Source organism: Molothrus aeneus, chromosome 14 (assembly GCF_037042795.1).
Source record: "Molothrus aeneus isolate 106 chromosome 14, BPBGC_Maene_1.0, whole genome shotgun sequence".
Classification (NCBI taxonomy): Eukaryota; Metazoa; Chordata; class Aves; order Passeriformes; family Icteridae; genus Molothrus; species Molothrus aeneus.
The window spans coordinates 7,766,993-7,792,883 of record NC_089659.1 but is presented as its reverse complement, the minus strand read 5'-3'; the positions used below and the strand labels follow the sequence as shown (position 1 = coordinate 7,792,883).

Here is a 25,891-nt window from a genome sequence, read left to right as displayed (position 1 = left end):
CTTCTGTGTGTAAAATAATTCTGAACCTCCAGAAGCATTTTGCTAATGAGTAAGTGAGGTTCACAGCACCTAATTGCACAGGGAGGTGATCCAAATGATGCTCTCAAAAGGTGTTTTGGTGAGCTGAGCCTCCTGGTTAACTCCAGAGCCCAGGGCAATGGCAAGACCCCATGAACTGTGACAAATGAACAAAACTCACAGGGCAGAGGGGGGATAGTTCTGACTCCCAGTCTTCTAATCTCATTTCACTCTGAGACAGCCTGTGCTCAAACAAGGTATCTGCCAATTTAGGAAACCTGCACTAACAGCTCCTGATCTGAGGGAATTCTGCAGATTCCAACCTCCCAGGTAAGTGTCAGCTGTGACAGTCTGACATGGGCAGGGAGAGTTCCTGCATGTTCCTGAAGAAGAAGCCTTTTGCAATGACAGTGAAAGGTTTTGCACAAGTGACAAAGGAGATCAGAGACAGACACGCTGCAGAGGCAGGACAACTTACAGTGTTCATGGCACCTAGCAAGAAGCTCCAGGTCATCTGCGTGGTAGTAATCATACCCTGACGTTCCCAGAACCTCAAAGGGCAAATATCCTATAATAGGTGGAGCCCTAGAAAGGAAGCAAAGGGCAGGGAGTGAGCACAAAACTTGACTCTGACATCCTGGCAGATAAGCTGTGATACAGCAACAAACACCATCATTCACTTGGCAGGGAAATCTGGAGTGGGTTTTCATCTAGGCAGTGATGCATTTTCATATACAAACCAAAAAACTGACAGCAAGGGAGAGGTGCAAATTGAGCAAATGAAAAGGTGTGTGTTTACTGTTCCACAGCCTATTCATTATGTGGGTGTAGAGAAAGGCATGTACATATGTGAGTGACTCAATTCATTAAGGATGCTTGTGAGACACAGCTTGAGAAATGCTATGGCTGATCCTGCACACAACAACTTGGAGCCAGAGTAAAATTATCCAGTAGGTTGGATGTAAGTGTCATCTGGGTAGCAACTGGAGAAGAGAGAATAAGTGGGAAGCTGCAGCTTGGGAAAAAGTAATTGCTCCCCTGGAAAAGCTTGGGAAACTACAGCCAACAAAACTTTCTGTGCTGGTAGTGCAGATAGCAATAGGCATGGGGCTGATTTAGGCCTGTCTGTGCTTTGGTTGGTAGAGAAGGAATTGATGAAGTATTTAGACAGGCACATTGCAATGACTTACCTCACTATTCTGCTATCAATTCTAGATTTTCCTTTTTCTAGGCAAAACATGAGGTTTTTTAAAAGCAGGCATCCTAACACAGCCTGACAGCTTATGATTACGAAACAACACTGAAATGTGGGGGGAAAACCACTGGTTTTGTCTCTGCTCCCTGTATCAGCCTGTCACTCTGCATCTCCCAGAGCTCAGGTCCAACCCTGCCTGCACCAACTCAAGCACTCAGTGAGGCAGGACCTGTGCTGATGTGGCTGCAGGATGTGCTGGCAGTGTTCACCTGCCAAGTTCAGTGTGTTTCTCAGGAATAGGGCAAAATGGTAAATAACTCAAAATGGGGCAGCCTGAAGGTGATGGTGCCTATCAAACCTGCCTCTCCTGCTGCCCCTCTCCTGTTCATTCCCTTAAGAGCTGAATGCTCTTAAGGAAGAAGTCCTAAGGAAGTGTTAAGAAGTCTTAAGGAAGACTACAAGGAAAAAGCTATTTCATTGTATTACACATGCAATGGATGGATCAGTCCTGAGTTTCTTGGTTATTACTGTGTGAAACTCTCTCTTGGCTGTGCCACATTTCTCCCCTTGAGAGACACCGTGGGCATTGGTTCTTCAGCCACAGAGACCCCAGGCAGGTCTGTAACCTCCCTCCTCCCCACAGCTGTGGCAGCCTGGCACCAAGAAATGGGGGAGAAGGACAATCTGCCTGACAGCAGTGCCAGGAGGAGCAAGGTGTGAGCAGGAGCTCCTGAGTCCCAGCACAAGGGGTGAGCTGGGAGAGCCAGGCCTCCACTCCACAGCAAATCCCCTGGAACAGAATGTGCTGAGCACACATGTGGTCTCTGTCACAATACAGCTTTATTTATTTAAGTAACTTTTCATAGCACTCTGTTCCTTTTCCTCATGTGACCCAGATTTCTGTTAATGATGATAAGATGTGTATTTATTAAAGTGTCCTTGCTGTCTCTTTGGCAGAAGGCATCACTGTTTCTCCTACTTTTAATAACATGCTTATATTCAAGAGAATAGTGTCTTTCAGATGCACATCAGATAAACATTTAAGCTGATCAGGAAATTATTATGCTTTCCTGAATATCACCAGAGCTCTTCATAAAAGAAAGAAACCACAAAATGCTCCTCATCTGTCATTTAACAAGGAGATGCCTTGTGGAGCAATTTAAAAGTGTCTTGTTAGCTCAAGTTCCAGTCCTGAGATCTGCAGCTTGCTGTGCAAATGGGAATGCACAGTCTTTAGAGAGTCTTTTGGGTGCAGTCTCTTAATAAATGAAGGGAAAATAAGAACAGTACCACAGTGCAGAAGAGAAACAAATCATTATCAAAGTTGATGGGTTTTTCTTCCTCTACACATATTTACATAGAGACCCAGAATACAGATTTTTCCTATCTTATGTTTATCCACATCTATGGAACATTTTTATTGCATCTATCTTTACTCTGATTTGAATTGTGATCATGACAGCAAAGGTCCTGGTTCCAGCTTCTGCTGGGTACCCTCTGCCCTGCTGGTGGCACACCTCAGTGTCAGGCAGCCTGTGCTGATGCAAATCAGCAAGAAAGAGCAACATTTCCAGTGTCCTGCAGACTGTACTGAAGAGAGCTTGGAATTGGTGATTAAATGAGACAACTCCCATGATCTCCTGCTCACTCTTGGGTCTGAGCTCACTGCTTGCATCTGGATCTGTCACAAACTCTGCCTCAGCATCTGCATCATCTTAATTTCCTCTCAGTAGCAATGGCCTCCTCTCTGGGGATATCAGAGGCACTGGAGTGTCTGCAAGCACCCAGCACAGAGATTCCTCTCTGAGTCATAACCCACATTCATCAAAGGACTCTTTGACAAGTTTCAAAGTAGCTCCTACTCAACCCTTTCACAGGAGCTGCTGGGACACAGCCCTGTGGAGAAGCAGCTCACTTCATCAGTGACGTGAGGGGCCTAGGGCTCTTTTACAGATCTTAACATCAATCAGCTGATTCTAAAAATGTGCATTATCAGACAGGCCAATTAAAGTCTAACAAAGCCACTCCAGCAAGGGAGTGGCTTTGTTAGAGATCTCATCTGAATTAATAATTATCTGTCTGTCCCAAACCACACATTATCAACTGTAGGGCTGTCACAGGGTCAGTTCCTCCATGCTTCAAGGTATGATGTGAGGCACACACCTTCTGTTCTATAGAAATGAAAGTTATTACTCATTTTTATTTGCTCTCTCTCTTTCTTGCTCTAATGGAGATGGTATTTAGATTTTTTTTCCCCACCAATATTTTTTTCCTTACAGCCTTATTTACTAGTCTTCTGTTTTCACTTTGCACAGCTCACAAAGGGAGGGATAATGAAGAGGGTAGGATTTTACAATGTGCTTATGCACATATGTCAAATACAGAGAAGTCAGAGAGTGAATAAAACCCACCAGCTTCTTTTGAAGAAAATTAATCCTGAATTAAGCAGCTTAATAAACTGGTTCCAGTCTGTTTCATTCACCAAGCTGAATTCCAGCCCACCATATTGCATTGTCAAAAACTAATCTACAATTAAATAATAAAACCCACTGGTTTTTATTTTGGTTTTAGAAACGCTATCCTTTCTCAAGGAGAAAAGTCAAAAGTTTATTGACACAGCAAAAGATTTAGAAGGATTCCTGGAAGCTGTAATTGTAGAAAGGAGGAGACAAACCAATATGGGGAACATATTGGGATCCACACTGCTCACTTTCAATGACTTATTATCTTGGTTAGGATTTTTCTAGACATTCTTGACATTTTCCATGGTTACTTACTTGCCTAAAGTATGGAAAACAGGGAAGCATTTAAGGATGCCTAATAGCTAAGTTCAGAGTACTGCTACTCACTAAGTTGCATGTAATTACAACTATACCATTTGGGATCTCAGGCAATAGGTACACAAAGTTTTTTATTTTTAAGCTACAGTTTATTTATTCTTCAGTGACTAAACCCAAATCTCTTACCGGTGGTCCAAGAATAAAAACTTCCATTCTAAACTATGCCTCGATGTAAATTCTTCACATGGCTCTTCAACATTGCAGAGCTCCTGCAAAAGAGTGGGTACATTCAGACATTTAATTCTGTGAAATGACAAAAGGAGCCTGCTATCAAAACCTAGCATGCATCTTGCTCATAAAATAAACCATAGCAAAATACAGTGCTTTTAAAGCACTTGACTTATTTTCCTCTAAGGAATGTGTAAGACATGTTTTATAGATGCATGAACTGATGAAAAACGGGTGAATAGTTTACCTTGAACTGAATTTCAGAGCTAGGATAAATAGTCAAAGAGTCTTGTCTTGCACTCTAGGCAAAATTCCCCAGCTTTTTGCAAATTGAATATGGTATTTGAATATGGATGAGAGCTCCAGGCTCAGGCTCTAACTGAGCTGGTAATGCCCTCTTGAGCAAGCAGCACCCAGGGTTGTTATCCCTGCCATCAGTGCCAGGGGACATTCACAGACCAGCAGGAGGAGGCCATGACACACATTTTCAGTGTTTCAAGATGCAGATCCTTACACAAAGGAGTGGTGGATGCTCGTCTTTGAAGGCTGCAAATTCCCAAGTGGTGCAGCTGGTCACCTTGTCCTGGAGCTTCCCTCTGAGGCACCCCCCACAAACCCACCTCTTCTCAAAAGCAGCTTCTGCTTCATCCCTTATCTTTCCAAAATACAGACTTATGTCATCTCCCACTCCCAGCTGCTGTGTTGTGATTTCAGGGTTTACTCCAGAACCCCGGATCCCTCCCTGATAATTCCCTGCCAGGTGTGTCAGTCACCTCTCCCTCCTCTTCCCTTGCCCCCTGCCCAGCACTGTCTGTCAGTCCTGGCATTCCAGAAGGGCATTGAGTGATTGGCAGAGTCACAGGATGCCCTCTACCCTTGGGGGGCATTGGGCCATCCAGGTGTCCTTTGTCCCTTGAGACTCCCCCCTGTACCTGGTTGGTGGCTCCCTGCCCCTTCCCTGCCCCTCTCCCCGGGGTTCAAAGGAGCAGCAGCCACAGGCTCAGGGAGTTCTGTTGGGGCTGTTGCTGGATCCAGAGGCCTGAGGGCCAAAATAAAGCTTTGGATCCAAAGCCTCCATCAGAACCAACTCCTTTCCTTCACCATCGCCTTAAAGCTTCTCCAGCAGAGGAAAACCTGAGGAGCAGCCCCTGTTATGGGGGAAAAGCCCTATCCCACCACCACCAGAGCTCCTGCAGGCCTGGACTTGCATCCAAGTGCCCAGCTCCAGCATCCAGCCAGCCAAAATTGTCTGTGGGGTGAAGCACCACACATCCATCTGGCCAAAAGTGTCTCTGGGGTGAAGCACCACACATCCATCTGGCCAAAAGTGTCTCTGGGGTGAAGCACCACACATCCATCTGGCCAAAAGTGTCTCTGGGGTGAAGCACCACACATCCATCTGGCCAAAAGTGTCTGTGGGGTGAAACACCACACATCCATCTGGCCAAAAGTGTCTCTGGGGTGAAGCACCACACACCCATCTGGCCAAAAGTGTCTCTGGGGTAAAACACCACACATCCAGCCAGCCAGAAGTGTCTCTGGGGTAAAACACCACAGTGCCGCTGTTTGGTTCAGCACCAAGTGCCAGACAAGCTCAGGCACGTCCTGCCCAGCTCTATTGGCAATTATTCCAATACCCAGCCACAGCCACGTCCCCTCTCCTCCACCACCCCTGTGCTGCTGCCCCTGCTGCTGTGGGTGTTTCAGGGCTCACCTTGAGGAACTGTGGCGTGACCAGGCGCACGGTGGCCACCAGGCAGATCTGCTCCTCTGGGGCTGACCTGAAAGCCCGTGCAATAGCTGACTCAAAGCCATTACAGGAGGGTGTAGGCACTAGGAACAACCAGACAATTTATTCAAGAAGAAGAGGAAGGAGAGGTTTCTTCTTGTGTTAAGACAGGTACAGTGAGTGGAGAAACCCAGCAACCAGCTCCTGCTGCCCACAGGGTGATGCCACCCTGATCCACGCTGGTGTTATTTGAAGCATGACCCTTTAGGATCCAGGCTGTAACCCCTACCCAGGGCAGCTTTGTAAGACAGCTCGGAGCAGCTCACAGTGTGCAGCTGCTGTCTCCTTGTCAGTCTTTCTCTAGGCCAACATTTGCAAGATTCAGGATTTTACAGGCACCTCAAAGTATTTAATCTCAAAGTGTAATTCCGCTGCCACAAGTGAAACAGAATACCATCTTTTAATGGGTATTTGAATAAGTAGGCTGCTTTACAATTGGCAGTGGGTCCAACAGAGGCATTTTCAGTCTGGTATCAGCTTTAGGCACAACATGCAGGAGAGTGCACTCTTCTGATCAACAGACTCCCCACCACTTTTGTATGAAAAGTATACCCAATGTATGTACAGCTCATTCCATCCCTGACAATTATGGGGCATTTTCAGCAGAAACAGAGCCTTTAAGATGCTACAGGTCAAGAAAATTTAAAGGAGAGAGGTGGAGAGACAAAGGTAGGCTGGAACAGTAACTTACCATGAGTAAAATATTTAAAATCCACTACAAATTTCACATATTCATACATCAGGGGTTCATTTGGATCTAAGCTGCCTCTTGCTAAATGGCAACAAAACTCTATTTGTTTTTCTGCTGAAATGAGAGAAAGAGAGGGAGACACAGACAATGTTATTAGAAGTCTGTACTTTAGCTCGCTCACATATTTAATTTATCTACCAAGTGGTATCTGAGCACACCCTGATGGGAAGCTTCTGATGCCCAGAAGTAAATATATAACTACTAGGAGCAATTATCATCTGTTTCTGCTTAAGGAAATGTATTCTCACTCTTTTTTCTGTCTTTGCAGTCACCCCAGTGAGCTGAGTGTGAAGCCCTGGCTGCACTGGCCAGCAGGATTTTCCCCTGACTCCATGGATCTAGGATTTCATGCAGGGCAGGTACAGGGTATTGCAGCACTCTGCTTTGGCACGGCTCAGTAGGACCAAAGGGCACTGAACTCACCCTAAGCCCTTCCATTAACAGGGGAGGGCACTGTGCCAAGCTCTAATTCAGTTTTCTGCCCCAAGTCTGAACTCTATGGATTAGACCACATGGCCTGAGGAAAACCACCCCCAGGCAGAGCATCACCAGGCTGCTCAGAGCATCAAGAGGCTGCTTAGAGCATCAAGAGGCTGCTTAGAGCATCAAGAGGCTACTCAGAGCATCACCAGGCTGCTCAGAGCATCAAGAGGCTGCTCAGAGCATCACCAGGCAGCTCAGAGCATCATGAGAGTGCTCAGAGCATCACCAGGCTGCTCAGAGCATCATGAGAGTGCTCAGAGCATCATCAGGCTGCTCAGAGCATCACCAAGGTTCTCAGAGCATCCTCAGGCTGCTCAGAGCATCATCAGGGTGCTCAGAGCATCCTCAGGCTGCTCAGCTCCTGCTGGTGCTCATGGGGCAGCAGGGAGGGAGCCCAGTGCTGCTTGGTGGCTTTGCCAAACCCACTGGGAAAGGGGTGGAGGCTCAGCACAGGCTGAAACATTAATTAATGAAATACAGGTGTTGGGAAGATGCTGTTGCCTGCTCTGGTCCTGGGGACATTTTCTGAGGGGAAGGGACATGGGACAGCAGCCAGCAGTACAGATCCTGATGGACTGTTCAGATAGGAAGTTGCTTAAGTTACCATAGGGCTTCTCTTGTGTCCTGAGACATTCAAGCTTCCTAAGGAATAATGGCTCTGCCAAAACTGTTTGGGATTTCTCCAATTTTTTTTCCCTTCTCAGGGTTAGTCTAGCATCCCATCTGGGGAAAAGCATCTACCATCCAAGGGGCAAAGCAGATGGTAAAACAAAGAGTTTCCTAATCAAAGAGCAAGTACTGGGAGCACATACGAACATTAGAGATGTGATGCACTAAAACCCACAAATGCAGCAAAGCAGAAGTCAAGAGCCAGCTGGAGAGCTCTGTGCAGACTTCCCTGGGAGCTGTTCACCTTTGGCAAACTTCTCTCACCAAGAGACAAGAGCAGAACTTACCATTCAGAAAATCAGCTGCAACAGGATCTGTCATGAGCACATGTGGAGAAAGTAGCTTGTACACCTCGCTCTGCTCCCCCTCAGGCAGAAAGTTTAATATATTTTGGTCCACCAAATCTGACTGATGCAAAAGAATGCTTTGTCATGTTCAGCAGTACAGCCTGACACAACCACATGCCTTTTCACCCCTCAGCAGAGCACAGACACTGCAGGTCTGGTGCAGATGCCTAAGACAAGGAAGCCCAATCAATCTGCAGATGGATCTGGGGCAGAATGTAGCCCTTAGACTATTTTACCCCAGGATTACTGTCTATTTGCAAAACATCGAATGAGTCCCAGAGGCTGCCCTTCAGTTCAGGCAGATACAGGCTGGAGAAGAAACCCTGGTAGCCCAGGAATGTAACATGATGAGAAGTGAAACATTTTTCTTTGAAAGCAGGACACAGAAGGAGAGCTCCTCCCTACATCCTCCATTTGTCTTCTAGGCTGAACATCTGGCAAAATCAGCTTGACTTGCAAGTGATTCAGTGCTCATCAACCCACACATCCTGATTAAAGGGGTTCTACCAAAATGTCAGCAGAGATTTGTTCTTTGCACACATGACATTCAGGTAACTATGTGCTCCAATTTCCCCTCATTTAGGACATCCTTGGTGCTTCATGCTTGGCACCAGATAAAGAGAAAACTGTTTTTGAGGGGCCAAGCTGAAATTTCTGCACCTGACAACTGACTAGTTTCTAGAGGTTCCCCCAGAAAACTCTGAGGCCACACATTTGTTACTGAAGACTATGGGCTCAAAGTAGAAAAACCCAATGTCATTCAAAGAGCATAGATTCAGTTTTGAAATAATATTTACATTATCTAAGAAGAGCTCCAGCACTCATTTCACAATCATAAGATTTTCCATTAACCTGGTGGGTTAAACACCTCTCAGATCTTTAGATGGATAGCCAAGTGATGAGCTATGAGCACAGTGATTTTGCACAGTTGGGTTTTTTTTAAGCTAACTCACAGACCCTGGGAGAGAATGTTATTCACAGGAACTTGAGAAACTCCACAAGAATTTCTTGGTTGACCTCCCACCCACAGTCAGTTCCCTCTTTGGTTGGACAAAACCAATCCCCAGCCCTGCACTGACTGATTTGCCCTGAGGAGGGGAATGAGCCTCAGGGTATTGCATGGTCAGAACTTACCGGTAAGTGTCCCAGCAGAGATGAAACACTATCAGACACATAAATAATAATCCCATCAGTGGTAAGAGCAATGAGAAAGCCATCCAGTGCCTAATGATAATAGGCAGGAAAAAAAAAAGGAAAAAAAAAACCAAAACAGAATTATGCAATAGAAAAACTTAAAATATTTTAGATTCATTGATTCTTTAGTGATGCTTCTAACAGCTTAAACCTAGCAGAAATTAATCAAAGAAATGACAGTTCAATGTGGAAAAATAAAAATTACACGTGCTGTCTAATTCAACATTCTTTTTATATTCTTACTTTCTCATTCTCTTGATTATTAAATTGACTTGTATTTTTCACCCAGTGAATATTTATTTAACATGAAGTGAGACAGTGATGCTTAGAATTTCAACACCCACACAATCCTGCTGACTCCAGTCACTTCATTATGTGTTCTGAATTACACAATAGTTAACAAACTCAGTGCGTAAGGAGATGTCAGACATCATCATGGCAAATCCAGCTTTGTGGATGGATAAGCAGAGACATAAAAATTATACAATTATGTATTTTTAGCAGTTTATGGACAATTTGAAAAGGATCTAAAGCCTTATTTATTTTGCTTAAAGCGCTGATTTGTAAGGTTAGTGACAAAACAATTTCAAGGCTTGTTCTGTTTCCTCTTTCTCACTCACGGTGGTTTCTGTCCCAGAGTCAAACCTCTCTGTCCCTTTTAAGTCACTGTCTATGCTCTTCTCCTTGGATGTTGTGTTCTCCCTATTCTTCACAGTATCTCCTTGTACCATTTATGCAGTGTCTGTCCTTATTCTTCCCTAACATCAAGATCTGGGAGGTTTAATAGCTGGTCAGCACTGTGCACAAAGCCAGCTCTTCTAAAGACACTGTTAGGCTGCTCTGCAGCTTAGCTACAGGGATCCAAAGATGCAGCATTCCCCATCTCCCCCACCTCACTGCCACACTCTGCCTTTGCTCAAATTGCGTCCTCTCTGGAAAAATCCCACTGATTTCAAGCAAACTGTTCAATGGCCTGCCAGAGTCCAGCCAGCCAGCAGTTATTAGAGGGCTTGCTCTCCCCCACCACTTCCAATCTAAGGGGGGAATTTGTTTGGATTCAGCTGGAACAAGCTGACTTGTTTGGCAAGAGATTCCCAGAAAGAATGAACAGACTTTTCCAGAGAGGTGAGTCATGACATCCTGATGAAAAGGAGTAACTAAGACACAGCAGCACCTCCCAGCTCAGCCCAGCATCCACCCTTCTTTTGGTGGGGCAAAGAGCAGCAGTGCCCACGCAGGGCAGGAGATGTCCCTGCCACAGGAGCCTGCAGCACAGACCCAGGGCACAAATGTGGGTTTGGGGGATGTTTCTAGATCAGCACAGCATTTCAGAGGTGGGAGTATAAGAGCTGTTTTCCTGAATGCACTTCAAGGCAATTCAAGCAGAAGAGGCAGCACTCCCAAGGAGAGGACAGCAGCGCACAGGCAGCAGCTGCAGAGGCAGCACAGGCAGTGCTGCTTGCCTAATGGCATGTGGGAGGAACAGAGCTGCTCTGCTTTTTTCAGGTCCTTTCAAGTTTTTCCTAAAACTGCCAGCTCTAGCGGCTCTTCTGAAAAAGGAAATTCTCTTTTTCCTCTCTCACCAGGCCAAATCTGGGCCAAATCAGCCTTGATTCCCAAATGAAAAGCCCTTTATCTTCAAGGGGAAGCAATCTTATTTTTAATTCTGTGTCTGCAAAGCATTTAGTACAACATTGGTCTCAGGTTTGCATTGTATGTGCCAGCAGAGCAGAAATCATTAACATTGGGACCTACAGGTGACAAAGAACTGCATATCCCTGATCTACTCCACTGAACTGATTATTTCTCACTAATCTATTTAATTTCTTCTTACCTCTAACATCAACTGGGTGAACTCCTCGTTGCTAAGAAATGAAGGCTTCCAGTCTTGTCTAATCTGACAGGCTTCTGTCTGTGCTGTGATTTCTTAAAGAGAAAATATCAAAAAAGCAACATGACTCATGCTACTTGGATTTTTTTTTATTTTCAAGTAAGATTTCTTTAAAGAGGCTGTTAGAGGAATAATCCTTATATCATTCTTCACACAAAGCCTTCTTGCATGCAACAGTCATTTTTCATGCTATCATGATACAAATGCAGTAGAAATCAAGAAAGGGAAATGGAGACATTTTAGGTGACCTGAAGACAACCTTAAAAACTAAGATCAATGGGCTAATTTTAGAGTAGTAGAGAATTCCTGTGAGCAAAGGGTATCTGCAATTCTGGAGCTGTGCCCTTCAATTCTGGAGCTGTTTCACAAGCTGCTCTTGTGAGTGCCCAGGCAGCAGGACAGGTTTATCATCTCCTAATCCAAGAGACCTGGGAAGATGGCATAGAACACCCTCTCCCCTGACTTTTGTAAGGGTGCTGGTCCTCAGCTTTTCTGTTTGAGAGGGAACAAAGCAGGCCAGGGGATGTGGAGGCCAGTGAGGGTAATGTAGCCACATAAAAGGTGCACAGCACTGCATCTTTTCAAATCTGTCCGTGTTTAAGTGGTCAGCAATGTATTCGGCCCTAGCTATCCTGAGGCCAACTGCTGTCCCTTATTCTGCCCCTCACTCAGGCTCCTGTCCTCTCTGGGTGGCACCTGAGATGCTTGGGATTTGCATTTCCTGGTGGAAGCTGGCTGCTGGGCAGCTGCAGGGCCAGACCCCCAGTACCTTTCTGTTTCTGTAGGAAGTCAATGGTCCTCTGCAGTATTGTGGACTTGTCCATCTTGAGAGGGTGGCCATGGCCCTGCAGCATGGTGCAAAGCTCTTTAATGAGGACATTGAACTGGTCTCTCCTCTTCTTCTCAGATTTGTTGCGTGATGCCCTGGGGACAAAACCATAAATGTCACTCAGCAGAATGAAGGACCTACAGCACAAACCAGGGTGAGGTATCTACCCTGCCCCAGCAAAACACTTTTAATAAAGAATCTAAACTCTGCTGGGAATGTTTATTTGTTTAAAATTGGGCTTGCACACAAAGATTTTGCTGGTAGCAAGACTGAATGCACCAGCAGCAAGGAACACCTGGAGGTAACACAGGCTTGGGTTCATTTGGGAAAGATCATATCCTGACATACATTTCATACATTTCAGTTCCCACTGTTTCAAAAGCAGTGACAGTGAAGGTGTTATGGGAGAAATTCCTCCAATAAGAGAAAAGTATGTTCATGCATATTCATGTTTTTCTCACTTAATTTTTATGAACTTTTGTTTTGCAGTTAGTACACAAACATATAAACGTCAAAATGTGAAGGATTTCTCTGATTTGCACTTGCAAAAGGAGCTTATCAAGAGACAACAGTGTGCAGAGGCAACTGAACTGCAAAATAAAATCTTGTATGTGGTCTTGAAAATCTACTGCTGTGATGTATGAAACTGGGAATGTTACAGGTCTGGCTGCAGAACTACAACGGGTTTTCAGTTGACAAATCAAGAGTATTTATTAGGCTTTCCCCCTCCATTAAAAACAATAGAGGAGAAAGCAAATCCATTTAGTTCCTTCCAAAGTTTTCTTTCCAGTGCTCATATCTGAGATAACACTTTTCATACAACCTCTTCCAGTAGTAATTAATTTGCTTTACAAGTGTATTCATGATGATGCATACTTGCTGTGATCTAGACTGAGGGTGGTATGCAGAAAGCATTTTGATTCACATTCAGGTTGGCATTTGGCTGTTCTCAGATCCAGCATTCACAGCCACCTCTCTTTTGGCACTAGTGTACAATGACTAAGCAGAACTGAGCCAAGAGCTTCTCTGACAGGAGACTAATTCAGGCCTGGGCTAAAGCAGGACTGCTAAGGGAGCTCTGCCCCAGGTGGGCAGCACTGCTTGATGTCAATAAAATCACAGGTCAGGAATCCTCCTTCAAGATAATAAATAGCCATGGGATAGCAGCAGCTCCTGAGGGCACAGCAGTGGAATTTAAGGACCACTCAGCCAAATAACCCATTGTAGGGGTGGCCAAACTGTGAGAAGCCTGAACAGTGACTTAAATTGTGCTGCTTGTGGTCAGCTGTACACAGCCTGTAAACTGTGTAGGAGTTTTGCCTCTGACATCAGTGGGGTCAAGTTCATTGTCAAGCACTGGACAACACAGCATTTACAGTTCTCCTCCAGGAGTGCATGCTGTCATACCTCTTTGCCCTGTCCTTCTCATCTTCATCCATCAGTTCGTTTACACAACACAGGGCTCTGCAAGGGAAAGACAGAAGCACTTACTGAGACACATTCCCTATCTTGCTCAGAATGTCAAAACATGGAGTGTAGTGGTTTGTACTTAAAGACCTCCTGGATGTTTCAATCTTCCCTTTCCCAAATTTCACTCTTGGTATGTCTTTCTTTGCGTGTTCAGTCAGCTACTGAGGCATGAGAAGTGAGACTGCTGCTACATGCCCAAACATCCTCCTACTTTAAGGACTTTAAAGGGAAAGATTAAAAGCTAGCAGCCCCTCAGCCTGCCTTTGTCCTGCCCTCTGAGCCAGCATAGGGAATCCTGCTGAAGCACCCATCTCTGCACAGGAATCAGCATCTTCCTGCCAAATTCAAGACCAAAAAAGAGAGAAATCTGCCCTGGTGTCTGCAGCAGGCAGCACCACAGCTGGTCGTGTTCTGGGAAGTCACATAAGTTCCTGGTTGATTTCAATCACTGCCCACCCTGCTTGAAACATATCTGAGATTTCTTTTCCAGTGGAAAGACAGAGGAGAAAGAAACTGTGCTAATCCCCTAAAGGACAGGCATTAGGCAGCAGCAGCAGCATGTTATCAGGCTATCTAAGAGATGATAGACAGACAGGTTCACCCAAAGCATCCTGCAGCCAGTGACTGCTGCTTGCCATGCTGGACTGCTCCCACATCATCTGAGCTGCATCCTGGGATTCATGCCCAAGGCTTCAATTTAAAATATCCTCACCTGGCACTAACCAGGGAAGGAGAAAAGTGGCAACAACTCCCAGTAAGGACACAGTGCTCTCAAGCTCCATTAAATGATGGAAAATTCAAATCAAAGGTAACTTCTTCACTGGTGGCTTGCCTTCTGTGACTCAGATGGGCTGAGTCTGAGGGACAGGAGCCAGGGAGGTGCAGGTGAGGCAGCTGCTGTCACCCCACTCCACATTGCCCAGGTCAGCTCTGCTGGATTGCCCTTCAGCCACCTCCAAAGAGGAAATCACACCCATCCCCACCATCAGAACCAATCTGCCCCCCATCTCCACTGAGCACTTTCCCTGCAAAACACCCCATGCTGCCCAGAACTCAAGGGGCATTTTTCAATAGGTACATCCAAAAACGTTTCTCTGTTTAGAGACTACTCCAAGCTCAAACAAGTTGGTAGCTATAAAAATAACACAAAACGGAACCACCCACAGTTGTCAGGAAGTCAAGGATGCTGCTCACAGCAACAGCACAAAATTTTATCCTTCCTTCCCTGCTCCAGGGCAAGGATCTCCCTCCCTGCAGATGACCTGGGCAGAAGATGCTGTACGAATTCTTTTGTTATGAATGCACCCCATAGAGAGGGAGTGGTTCTCACTGCCTGAGTCACCAAAAGCTACAAGCCAAATTAGAAATTACCTGTTCTATTCCTCAGATTCATCAGTCCAGACTGACAGAGTGGGATTAGCACTTCTTATCACCATGTAAATAGAGACGGAGAAAAATTAATCCTGGAAGGAAAAGCAAGTCCAGTTAAAACACAGTTGCAGGTAAGACAGCCTAGACAGCTGCAATCACTTCAAGCTGAGAAAAGCCTACCACCACAAATTAGAACCATGCTCAAATATGACTAATGAAAGCTCAGCAGAGCAATGGGAGTTGGACCAAGTTCTTGGGCTCATAGCTCTGTGGGCATCACCTACTGCCACAGAAGCCACCTGGGAAGGCCAATGTGACCTCTCATGTCCAAAAAGCTGTGTGACCCAGCAGGGTGGGAGAATGGCCCTACTGACCAGGAGCCACCTAGGATCAACTGGAGTTCTTCCAAATTTGAGAGTTTACCTGGTGAGCTGTGAAAACCAGAAGTAGAACCTGTACCTCATCTATCAAATCTTGCAACCAAAACCACCTTCAAGACAACGTGATCAGCAAAGTCAGCACAAGCCACAACCACCCAGCTGTGAATGGGCTCAAGGCTTCCCCTTTGTACTTGCTACTGATGGGACACACAAAATCTAGAGAAAATATCATGTAACTCCTGACACCCCAGTGAAGCTGTAACTGGAAACAACACCTGCATAGCAAACTTAAACTCAGTGGATCTGCTGTGTCTCTGTTCTCACAGCAGTGCTACCCCAGTCATGCTTCATTCCAGTTCAAAAGGAGTGTGTGATCTTATTTGTTACCCAATTGAGCTGAGGCTCTTATCCCCACTGCTCATCCCTCAGTGCTGTTCTATCAAAATCACTCAGTTGTTTCTTCTATAGAAGAATGTCCCCTACAGAAGATTTGGTGGCTGGGGATAAGCTCAGAGATACACAGGTATAAAGAAAAGTCTTTTTAAAGCAATGGGTTAAATTATGAAAAAATGCTTGGGGATACACAGAAAGATCTATCAAAATTTTTCAGGGAACATTCTTTGTGTGCAGACTTGCCCATGCAAAAATTCAGCTAAAGAAAAGGATTTTTCCCAATCTTGTAGTGCAAAGCATTATATGGAAACTTTGCCCACAGGTTGTCTAACAACCAAAAGCTCCCAGGAAGTCTGGTGGGTTTTCTGCCTCATTAGAAGGGCTGGCCTCCCACCCAGCTGGAACAGCAGCAAGTTGAGGGAAGCAGTTTGGTCACCAAGAGTGTCAAGAGTATAGCTGATGCTACTGAGCCCAAACTGGGCTCTCCAGTCCCCAGGAGGAGCTGTCACTGCTGCAGTACAGCAGATCTGGGCTGCCAGAGGAATAAGGCTTCCTAATGAAAGTGAGCAATGCCCTCAGCCAACAGCAGACTTGGAGGAGCTCGCAGAATAAATATCCATAAAAGAATTCACAGGCCCAACCACACAGAGCAGCTTTCTGCATGATGCAGCAGGACAGTGAGCAAGAAAAAGTCTTAGCAGAAGACACCTAAGCACAAAATAATCTTAACTGGATTAAGCACTTCAGGACTGCATTTAGCTAAGTGCTTTTTGTCTTGTTGTAAGACAGAGCTAAATATAGTAACCAGAATACTTAAGAATAGTTTCATAAGGGTTGTATACATTCCTCAGCCAGCTAAGACACTTAGCACTACTGACAGCAGTATGTCTGCAGGTTAAGAGTATTTTAAATAGATCCAGATAGAATCTCTTTGACCTTAACTGCATTAACCAGAGGGATCAAAATTTATTTATTGCCTCCTGAAAATCCCCTTCTGTAACACTTTGAGAGAGGGATTCCTGAACTCTGTGGGCAGTAAAGAGGAAACTTGTCAGTGCTGCTGGCATAGTTTCTCACTCCACCTACAACAGGTGAGGATCAGCTTTCTCACAAAGCAATGCACATCCATCACTGCTTAATGACCCCTGTAAAGGGAAATTATTTTTTCCTTCCTTTGTACAGGGAGTCTCAAAAACCACTCATAGCATTTTAAGGGTACATTATATTTCAGATTTTTCAAGTATCACAGCATTTGAAGTTGTTTCCAGGGTTACAGAAAGGGTAATGTAGCCAAATGACAGCCTTAACAAGACAAATGGACTTTGCAGTCAACAACTAATAGTTAAAGCATTATTCCATGCTATCTGCTATATTCTGGCATGTTTTTTACTGAAGAGAGAACAGCAGAGGGAATTTTCTGTTTCACAAAACTATCTGACTCCAGGAGCTATCTAAAACTGCAAACCTGTGAGTAAAGAAAATGTTTATTTATTGACTTGCTGCAAACCATCAAAATATTAACATTACCTTAGGATAATTCTTAATGGAACAGTCAGACTTGTGTCCCGAAACCAGCAGTTCCTATGAACGTTTCATTATAGGTTAAATTTTAGTTATTTGGTTATGTCACTCATGGCAAGGCAAGGATATTTCTATGAGAGATGCTGCCCATTTCTTTGTGATCAGCAATGAATAAAGCTTTCATCCATCACCTAAAAGTGTCCCTGAAGCAGGATGATTTGATTGCTTTTCCCAGCTATAACAACTGCTCTAATGAAAAACATTCTCCATGCATAGAAGCTTTGTTCTGCTTGTATTTGAGTTTTCATAGAATTTTGCATTAAAGTAACATCCAGCAGTTAGGGAGTCTTCAAATATATACCATAGGAAACACTTTAATTATGGAAATGTGCTGTGCTAATAATTTTCACAGACTTTGCCTGCAATGAATTCATCAGAGAGCCCTCAATTACAAGATGCAGCACTTTGTGGCACGATGCAGTCACAAATAAGAGAGATAACACATTCCCCAGCAATGATTTACATGTCAGTATGCCAATGTTTCATTATTCTTGAGGCAACAGGAGGGCACAACTCCCTGGCAGCAAAACAGCTGATTTCATCTTTAAAAGGTAGAATTTAACCTCTTCAGTAAAGTGCTGGTTCAACTATAAGATGCTTACATAGATGGCAATTGAAAAGCAAGCAGTGTGTCTGAGTGCCTGTGGTTGTTTAGCCCAGGAAGGATCAGCAGCTCTGCTGATGCCCAGCAGCCCTGAAGCCCTGGCCCTGCTGTGCCCCCCACGCTGTGCTCCAGCCATCCTCTGTCACACAGGGACAGATGTTTGCCAGTGTCCCAGCACGTGGTGACAGCAGCTGGGCTCAGCTCAGCTGTGCCACCCCATCTGCCAGAGCCCCCCACAGGGCACGGCCCCACCTCTGCTGTGCCACAGCCCAGCATGGAGGCATCACACAGAAACACAGAGACTGAACAGCTGTGGCAAAGGAGTAGCAGATCTGTGTTATTTGATCTGCTTGCTTAATTTTTTCTGCCTCTACCTCACCCTCTCCTTTCCTTGCTATGCCTTGCCTCCTGCAGTTCTTCACTCTTTTCTGCCCTTCCCTCACTTATCCCCTGTACTTAACATCCATTGGATCACAATTCAGAGAACTGGATCTCTTTTGAATATGGTTTCTCTCCATCTTGCTGTTTCTTACATCACCTGTCTTCATCTTTCCATTGCTTTTTCTCCTCCATGTTCCTCACTTTCTTCTTCTCAAAAGAGAAAAAATGTACCATGATCTCAGTTTTGACAATGATGCAGCCATCCACTGGGGGAACTTGGCTTCCCAGGTCTGAGGCCCCCATGTCTGACAGGTTCTCCTCTTTAGGAACACACTGCCTGAGGAATCAAGCTGGGGATCTAATGGATTTTGGCTCCAATGTCCAGCTCCAGGAGCTCTGGGTCCTGTCCTGCCTCACAGCTCCCAGTCCCAGTTTCAGACCCTCTTTGGAGGAACTGGGCTCTGCCTCAGGTCAGTGGCAGAGCTGTGCAGCTCCAAGCTTGACACAAACACCACCCTACACCCCCAGGGAAGTGTCCCAGCACAGCAGAGCCCTCCTCAGCAGCAGCACACCCTGCAGCTCTGGGGCTGCTCTGACTGCACCTGAATCCTCACAGCATCTTTGTTGGCCACAGTGTGGGTGATGGTGGCCAGTAGGAATGTTCTGTGCTTCCCCTTTGTCACCTGCCAAAAGTGGACTTTTTGTGCTACTACTGTAACTTTTGCATCCCAATGCTCTTATCTACAGCTCCCCTGGTTTATTGAGCTCTAAATTTAGCTGGTTACCTGTGACAGATTTATGACAACATTCATTACAGCAGTAACAGTTTCAGACAGAAGCTAAAAAATGTCAAAAGAAAATGGATTATACAAAACACTTACACCATAAAAAAGGCTGTAATGGAACACTGTGATTCAGCACAGAAGTGAAATTAAAGATACAGGCAGGAACAATGGTGGTATGTTGGGGTTTTTTGTGTTTGTTTGGTTTTGTTTTGGTTTGGTTTTGGTTTCAACCAATACATGGTGCTTCTGCAAAATGAAGGGCAAAAAAGGATTAAAAACTAGCAGATACTTAAAAAGAAAAGATGATTACTGGAACATTTTGTTCTCTAGGATTTTTGTCAAATCCTGGAGAAAATAGCTGTCCAAGTTTGCTCTGTTCTAGCAAATTGCTGAACCTTGCAGGGTAAAGATACAGCATTGTGGAATATTATTCAAAATGTCTCTGGGGTTTCTGTAACAAGAAGAACATGCATCTAATTAATTCTACCAATTTGTCTAATGGCCCCTTAAAATTCCCAAAACACGGCAAAAAGCAGAATGCTGATTCACAACTGTAAGAAATACAAAATTGTACTTTTAGCACAAGCAAAATAATATTTCTTCTGCAGTCTTGGGTGGATACCTGTGTTCATTTGTTGCCATTCAGTTACTACAGGAAAGGTAAATAAATGTGTGTTGTGATATGAAATGATGATATCCAACTTATAAACAATTCTTTACCATACCTGACTCAGACAAAGAGCCAAATAATCCTCAAATAACAACATGGCCCTCCCTCAGGTAGGATGAGAGCAAAGGCAGTTGTTCAGTCAATCCTTCAGCAGCAGTTGAGACTGTGTATTTTCAGGGCAAGAATATTGAAAGTGAATGGTCAAAAGTCTTTTGAACAGAGTGTTCTCCAAAACTTACAGCTCTTAAAGCTCTGAGTCTGTTTCTGGCTGATCCAAATGATGCAAATACATGTGTGTGGGGGTGAGTGCATAAACACATATTTTACTTCAGAGCAATTTGCAAAAAAATACCAAGAGCCATTTCTACCCAGGAAAGCAGGGATGACATTAAGGGTGACTCCTGCAGTGCTCACCTCCTGATCTTGGGAGTTAAGTAACCATTGCTGCTGGGTGCACGGGAGGGGAGGTGAGCAGGGAGCCCTTTCTCCTGCCTCAGGTCACTTCCTATCATAGTCACTTCTCTGGCAAATCACAAAGGCATGGGGGGTGTGGGAAGGTTAACCCAATAAATTTCAGTAATGAAAACAGTGACATAACAAGCTAAAATAATTCCTCCCAAAGCTATTGATTCTCCAGCTTAAAACAATTACACCATCTGATCACAAACCTGGTGTTGAAATTCTGGCTCATTTCAGGGTTTCATTCAGAAGAGTTTTAACACTGTGAGAGCCAACCAGCAAAGGTCAGTTTTAAAGAAGCCAGCACTCTGCTCTGCTGGCAGGGTTATCTTCTGCAGGGTTATCTGCCTGCCAAGCTGCTGCTGGGCACCCTGACCCCTCCTGCTCCATTTTCAGGGAGTGCCAGCTGGAGCAGGGATCACCAGACTCCCTGGAGCTGCTGTGCATTACTCCCACCCAGAGGACACAGCCCACATCACCTGCACTGGTGCCATTAACTGAGGTCGTTTGGTCCTCTTTTGGTTCTGGATTTTGTTTTGGCAACAAGGTAGGTATGAGGACAAACATGTCAAAGCTGCCTGTTTGGATGCATCACCCTGAAATCCTCTTGTAATTCCTCTTCTATTTACTATGGGTGAAATTCATTGCAAGCAGAGAGCTGCATGAAGTCTATGTGTCATTGAACTGCCTGAACCTTTATTCCTTGAGCTCTCCCTGTCCACAGAATAAATGTAATCATTAGACAGCAAAGAAAATCAGTGATCTAATTAAACTAAATAAGTTCTCTACTTTTCTGAGTAAGAGAACACTCCTAGCAACTATCAGTTCATTGAAAGAGGCAATAATAGCATTCATGTCCTCAGCTGTTCTCTTTTTCTCCTCAAAAAATACATTTTTTGTGGTTTTTTTCTTTGCCTTTCTCAATCTTGTATATAAAATGCATTTCAGATGCTCAAGGATGGTACAGATAAGGAGATGAGCACTTGTGCTTTGTGTTTGCTTGTGCTAGAGGTTGAACTCATATTGCAAAAATAAAATGTAAGGCCTGAGGGGCTGCTTGCTCTGTACAGTGGAAGCAGGGGCCTTTAACCGGGTCAGAAGTGGGTCCTAGGTGGTTTCAGGACTACCCTGCAGAAGTGGGGCAAAACCACTGAGTATGACTTGGCTCCATGGTGCATCTACTCCCAGCCTGCAGGACCAGCAGAGGGTAGGAGCTGGTTGTGGACTGGAGGATTTCCCTTCCCTCTGTCTACAAGCATTGCTCCCATTGCTCTGCAAGTGTGCTTCAGCTCATTTTAAAGGCTGGCAGGAGTCAGGATGCACCATGGACGTGAGGCACTCACACCCCTGACAGCAGGAAGAGCCCAGCAGATCCGAGCCCTGCTCAGGAGAGGAGCTGGACACTCCCAGGGCTCTTCCACTGTCGGAGCAGATGTTCAGCAGAACTGCTCCACACTTGCACATCAGGTCTGCCCCTCTCTGGCACGCCTGGGCTGACTGTGTGTGACACAAATCAGAGTCTGGTAGGAGCACACAGCTTGCTCCACCTGCATCACCCTGCCTGTGATCAGTCCAAAGGCTCTGGATGCCCCTTCCCAGAAAGGACAATTCAGCTGCTCCTCTGCTGCTGTGGGAGCAGGTGGGAGGCAGCTGGATGGGCTGGATGCTGCACACAGTCTGCAGACAGCCAGCAACCTTTGGCCTCATCATTTCTGCCCTTCCTTAGATCTGCTTGGTCCTCTGACACTCTGGGGAGCCCTTCAGCTGGTGAACTCTGGGAAGATTGGTTCTTGTTCAGCATCCTTTGATTTCTGCTGAACAATGTCTGCTTTTCTGACTCTTTGCAAGCAGCTTGCTGCCATCCTTTCTCCTGTCTAGTGCTTTTACCTCAGGAAGCCTCAGCACACTCTACTAACAAAGTTATCCATCCTTGTTGTACAAATGAGGAAACAGGGGCACACATTTTACTTCTGTCTCCTTTTTACAAGTGTCCCAGTTTTGGGAGGTGAATTTGAAACAGTGAATGCAGTTACAGCCTAATTTTCAGTAATGCTGAAATCCAGCATAAGCACCTACAAATACTGAACATTTTGGAAAAACTCGACCTAAATCATTGACCCAAGGTCATGCAGGAGAGTTAAGAAGTGAATCCAGATGTCCCCATGATTAGCTCTGTCTACTGGCATTCAGTCAAGTCTTCCCTCCTAAAATAAGCTTCCTGAAGCATCTAAGACTATAGTCTTAGAACTCCCCTGAACACCCAGCACTGGTAAGACCTGATTTTCAAATGAAGAAGGGGGGAAAAGCCCAGTTCATTATTTTTTGCTCAAGTGATCACTGAATGACCAATCAAAGGGCAGCTCAGAGTCATTTGATCTCAAACTTCTTCCTATAAATAAAAAAGGGAAGATTCTTCTCCCTTTTCAAACAGCATGAAGAAAAAATGTTCTGCCTCATTAATTCTGGACCTGAGTAATTAAATCTGCTCTCTGTTGCAATCTGTTTCCCATGTGTATCACCAACCTGGAATTTCTGGAACTCAATACATAAGGAAGCTATTCAAGAAAAGGAAATACTAGGACAAAAGGATTAGAGATAGGTCTGACCCAGACTGAAAGACTCCCTATATCAGAGAAGAATCCAGTTCCTCATCCAGAGTTCAACTTTTCAATTTTGACCAGTATCTCAAACCAAATCCTGCAAAAACAATGGGTCTCCCAGAACCAGGCCACCTCTCACCTCTGGTTCAGGGGCAGAAGAAAAGAGGGAACAAGTTGAGGAGACCTGTGTGGTATTGCAGCAGAAGTGGAACAGCACTACCTGTCTGTACAGTTTAACTGCTTGGCAGAAGAGAATAAAACAAAATATTTCAGTTGGAAGGGACCTACAATGACCAGCTAGTCCATCTGCCTGACCAGAGCCAACCAAAAGTTAAAGTATGGTATTATGGGCACTGTCCAAATGCCTCCTAAATGCTGTCAGGCTTGGGAAATTGACAATTCCTCTCTAGGAAGCCTGTTTCAGTTTTTGACCACTCTCTCCTTAAAGAAAGGCTTCCCAATGTCCAGTTTATGTAAAAGACCTCTGAGAAAATTATAAGGAGCTTTAGTAGTTAAAATTCAAAGTCTTCCCTGCAAGCTCAGTTATATCTACTTATCCATTAAATGAATATCAAAGGATTCACTGCAGCTGAGCTAAGTGACCTCATTTTCCATCTTTGCCGTCATGCATTCAAGTTCAAGCATAAGAAACATCCTTACCCTCTTGGTGTTTTTAATTCTAGAGCATTTCAGGTATAATCTGAACCTAAGTCAAAAGGCATTTAAACAAAGCCCTTAGATTTCAAAATGTGTCTTATCCTCATTTGGCTCCTGTTCTGCATTTGGCAGAATTTCAGCTGCTTTCCTTACATGATCTGCTCACATCTGTGCTCCAGCTGAGCCATGTTCATGCCCCACTGACCTGACCACTGCTATCTCTGTAATCTTGCAGCTGAGAATAACCAGCAATGCACTCAGTCCCTGTGAGCATCAAGAGCCTTTCAAGGAGGAGGAGGCAGAGAAGAGCCAGCCTTTATATAACAGGGAAAAGTAGGATTTCACAGGAAAAACACTGTTCAGCTAAGGTGAGTAATGGGAGCTGCACGCCTGAAGTGCCCTGGTCCAGCTCCCCTGGGCAATGTGGACTGGAGGTGTCAGCACCTTGCAGGATTACTCTCTGCAATGGCAGCTGGCAGATATTTTTCTAACAGAGAGCACAGCAACATGGTTCACACTCATCTGACTCCATTGGCTGCTGCTGCTACTCAAACTCGGCTAATCCGATCAAGTTATTTCTTGGCCTGTGCCTTAAAGCTGAGTAAGTAAACACCTTTCATAAGGCCTGAGCCCACTTCTTTCAAGTGCATGATTAAGGGCTAGATTTGAGCATTATTGTGAGAAAACCTACTACATTACTTGCAATTCCCAAAATCACTCTCAGGTGTCTTGAAGTGGCACTTTCCATCCAGTGTTTTACTCCTTGCATTACAAATATATAATACAGTCACAAAGGGGCACAAACACCAAATATCCATCTGTATTTCAGCTGCCCTGGAGAACAGCTCTTTGAGCTGAGAATAGCTCACAATGGCACCACTTAGAGACTGTGATGCAAAATATTTTCTGTGGCTACCAGACCTTCTCCACAGATGTCTCTTCTTGTTTACTATGAAGAAGGCAGATGATAAATATAGTCAGCAAATGTATTTTGGACAAAGTTGTACTCATCTGTAGTATTTGCATTAAGTAACACTAGAAGACTTATGCAGCAGAAAAGATGTTGGCCCAACTGTAATTCCTTCTCTGGTACACCAAGGATGAACTATTGAAGTTTACAAGTTATTTTCAAGAAGAATTGTTGCCACTTATGCTGGTATTGCTAATAATATAACTGATCTTGATAATAATATAACTGGGGTATTTTCTCCTTTTTTTAAAAACACCCCCACATGTTTCTCTTTCTCTTCTCTGAAGCACTTTTAACTTCACATCCAATATTCTCTTTTGCACTATCTTGCCCACATCACTTCTCAACTAGCTCCTCAAAAGATGGATACTTGTTTTGAAAGCTTCAGGAATAAAGGAATATTTAAACAATTAACTGCAATCATATTCATCATCCAGCATGGTACCATGGATATGCACTAGAAATATAATGAGAAAATAAAACTTTCCTTCAGGGAGAAGAAAAGAGAAGATAAACATCTACAGATCTCTCTCTCATTACTTTCTTATCTTTTTTAGACTGCAAATATGTCAGTCACTGGAACACTTTCATACTAGGTCATTATTGTTACACATATTATGCACAAAGACCCAAGGCCTCATTCTGTCATAGATAAGCTATTCACACACATCCTTTTTTTCCCCTTACAGTTTATTTGCATGGCTGGCTGGATAATCAGTCATAATAACAAAATATGACTCAGCATGGCTGAATGTCCAATTCACTTTGGGGATTTTCTTGGAGTTTTTTTTTTTTTTTTTAACTATTGAAGACCAGAAAAGATGTGTCCCTCCCAGATAATGTTAATGTAAAAAAGATTTGATTAAACATAGAGGTCAGGGGAAGGGGAATGGATCAAACAGCAACATTTCTACTGCCATGCCCTCAAAGAGGCTTTGGCCTCTTCAGCAGCTCTGACCATGCTGCAGGGTGCAGGGTCCCCCACTGCAGCATGGACAGGGGGATTTGTCCCAAAATCCCCTCCTCAGGGTGGAGGGAGGATGCAGGACAGAGAACTGGTCACATTCCTCAAGGATGGGCATCCTTGATATTAAGGACATATGTACATTTCTGGACATCTAAATTGTGTCTGTGGGTTACTATAATTGTGCAAGCACACAAAATATTTTAAAATATGATTTATTTCACATCTGCAATAGTCCAGTAGTAAGAATCCTCCTAGTATCAGTCAAAATCAACACTCCAGCATGACCACTAAATGAAATATGTGGGTCCCTCTCTCCCAAAGGATAACTCTCCTCTACTCAAGCAAGTTAATAGCAGTAGCAGTGGGCACTGCCATCCTGCTCAGCAATCCTGGCTGCATGAATGTGACTGACAAAGATGGTGAATCTGA

The 25,891-nt window shown here is 44.5% G+C and overlaps 1 protein-coding gene across 2 annotated transcripts in view; it reads right to left on the bottom strand.

Annotated features, from left to right (window-relative positions):
* The window catches only part of PASD1 (PAS domain containing repressor 1), a 52,166-nt gene that overhangs the window by 14,134 nt on the left and 12,141 nt on the right, over positions 1 to 25,891 (bottom strand). Inside the window, exons 2-11 of one of the 2 annotated variants that reach the window (XM_066559655.1) lie at positions 15,016 to 15,107; positions 13,582 to 13,638; positions 12,115 to 12,269; positions 11,289 to 11,380; positions 9,395 to 9,484; positions 8,201 to 8,321; positions 6,702 to 6,815; positions 5,936 to 6,054; positions 4,180 to 4,262; positions 497 to 603 (exon numbers count right to left, since the gene is read on the bottom strand). In XM_066559655.1, coding sequence (XP_066415752.1) covers positions 497 to 603; positions 4,180 to 4,262; positions 5,936 to 6,054; positions 6,702 to 6,815; positions 8,201 to 8,321; positions 9,395 to 9,484; positions 11,289 to 11,380; positions 12,115 to 12,269; positions 13,582 to 13,613 — 913 coding nt within the window. In that variant the 5' untranslated portion in view covers positions 13,614 to 13,638; positions 15,016 to 15,107. The remainder of the gene's footprint in view (positions 1 to 496; positions 604 to 4,179; positions 4,263 to 5,935; positions 6,055 to 6,701; positions 6,816 to 8,200; positions 8,322 to 9,394; positions 9,485 to 11,288; positions 11,381 to 12,114; positions 12,270 to 13,581; positions 13,639 to 15,015; positions 15,108 to 25,891) is intronic. The other variant, XM_066559657.1, reaches the window with a different exon arrangement.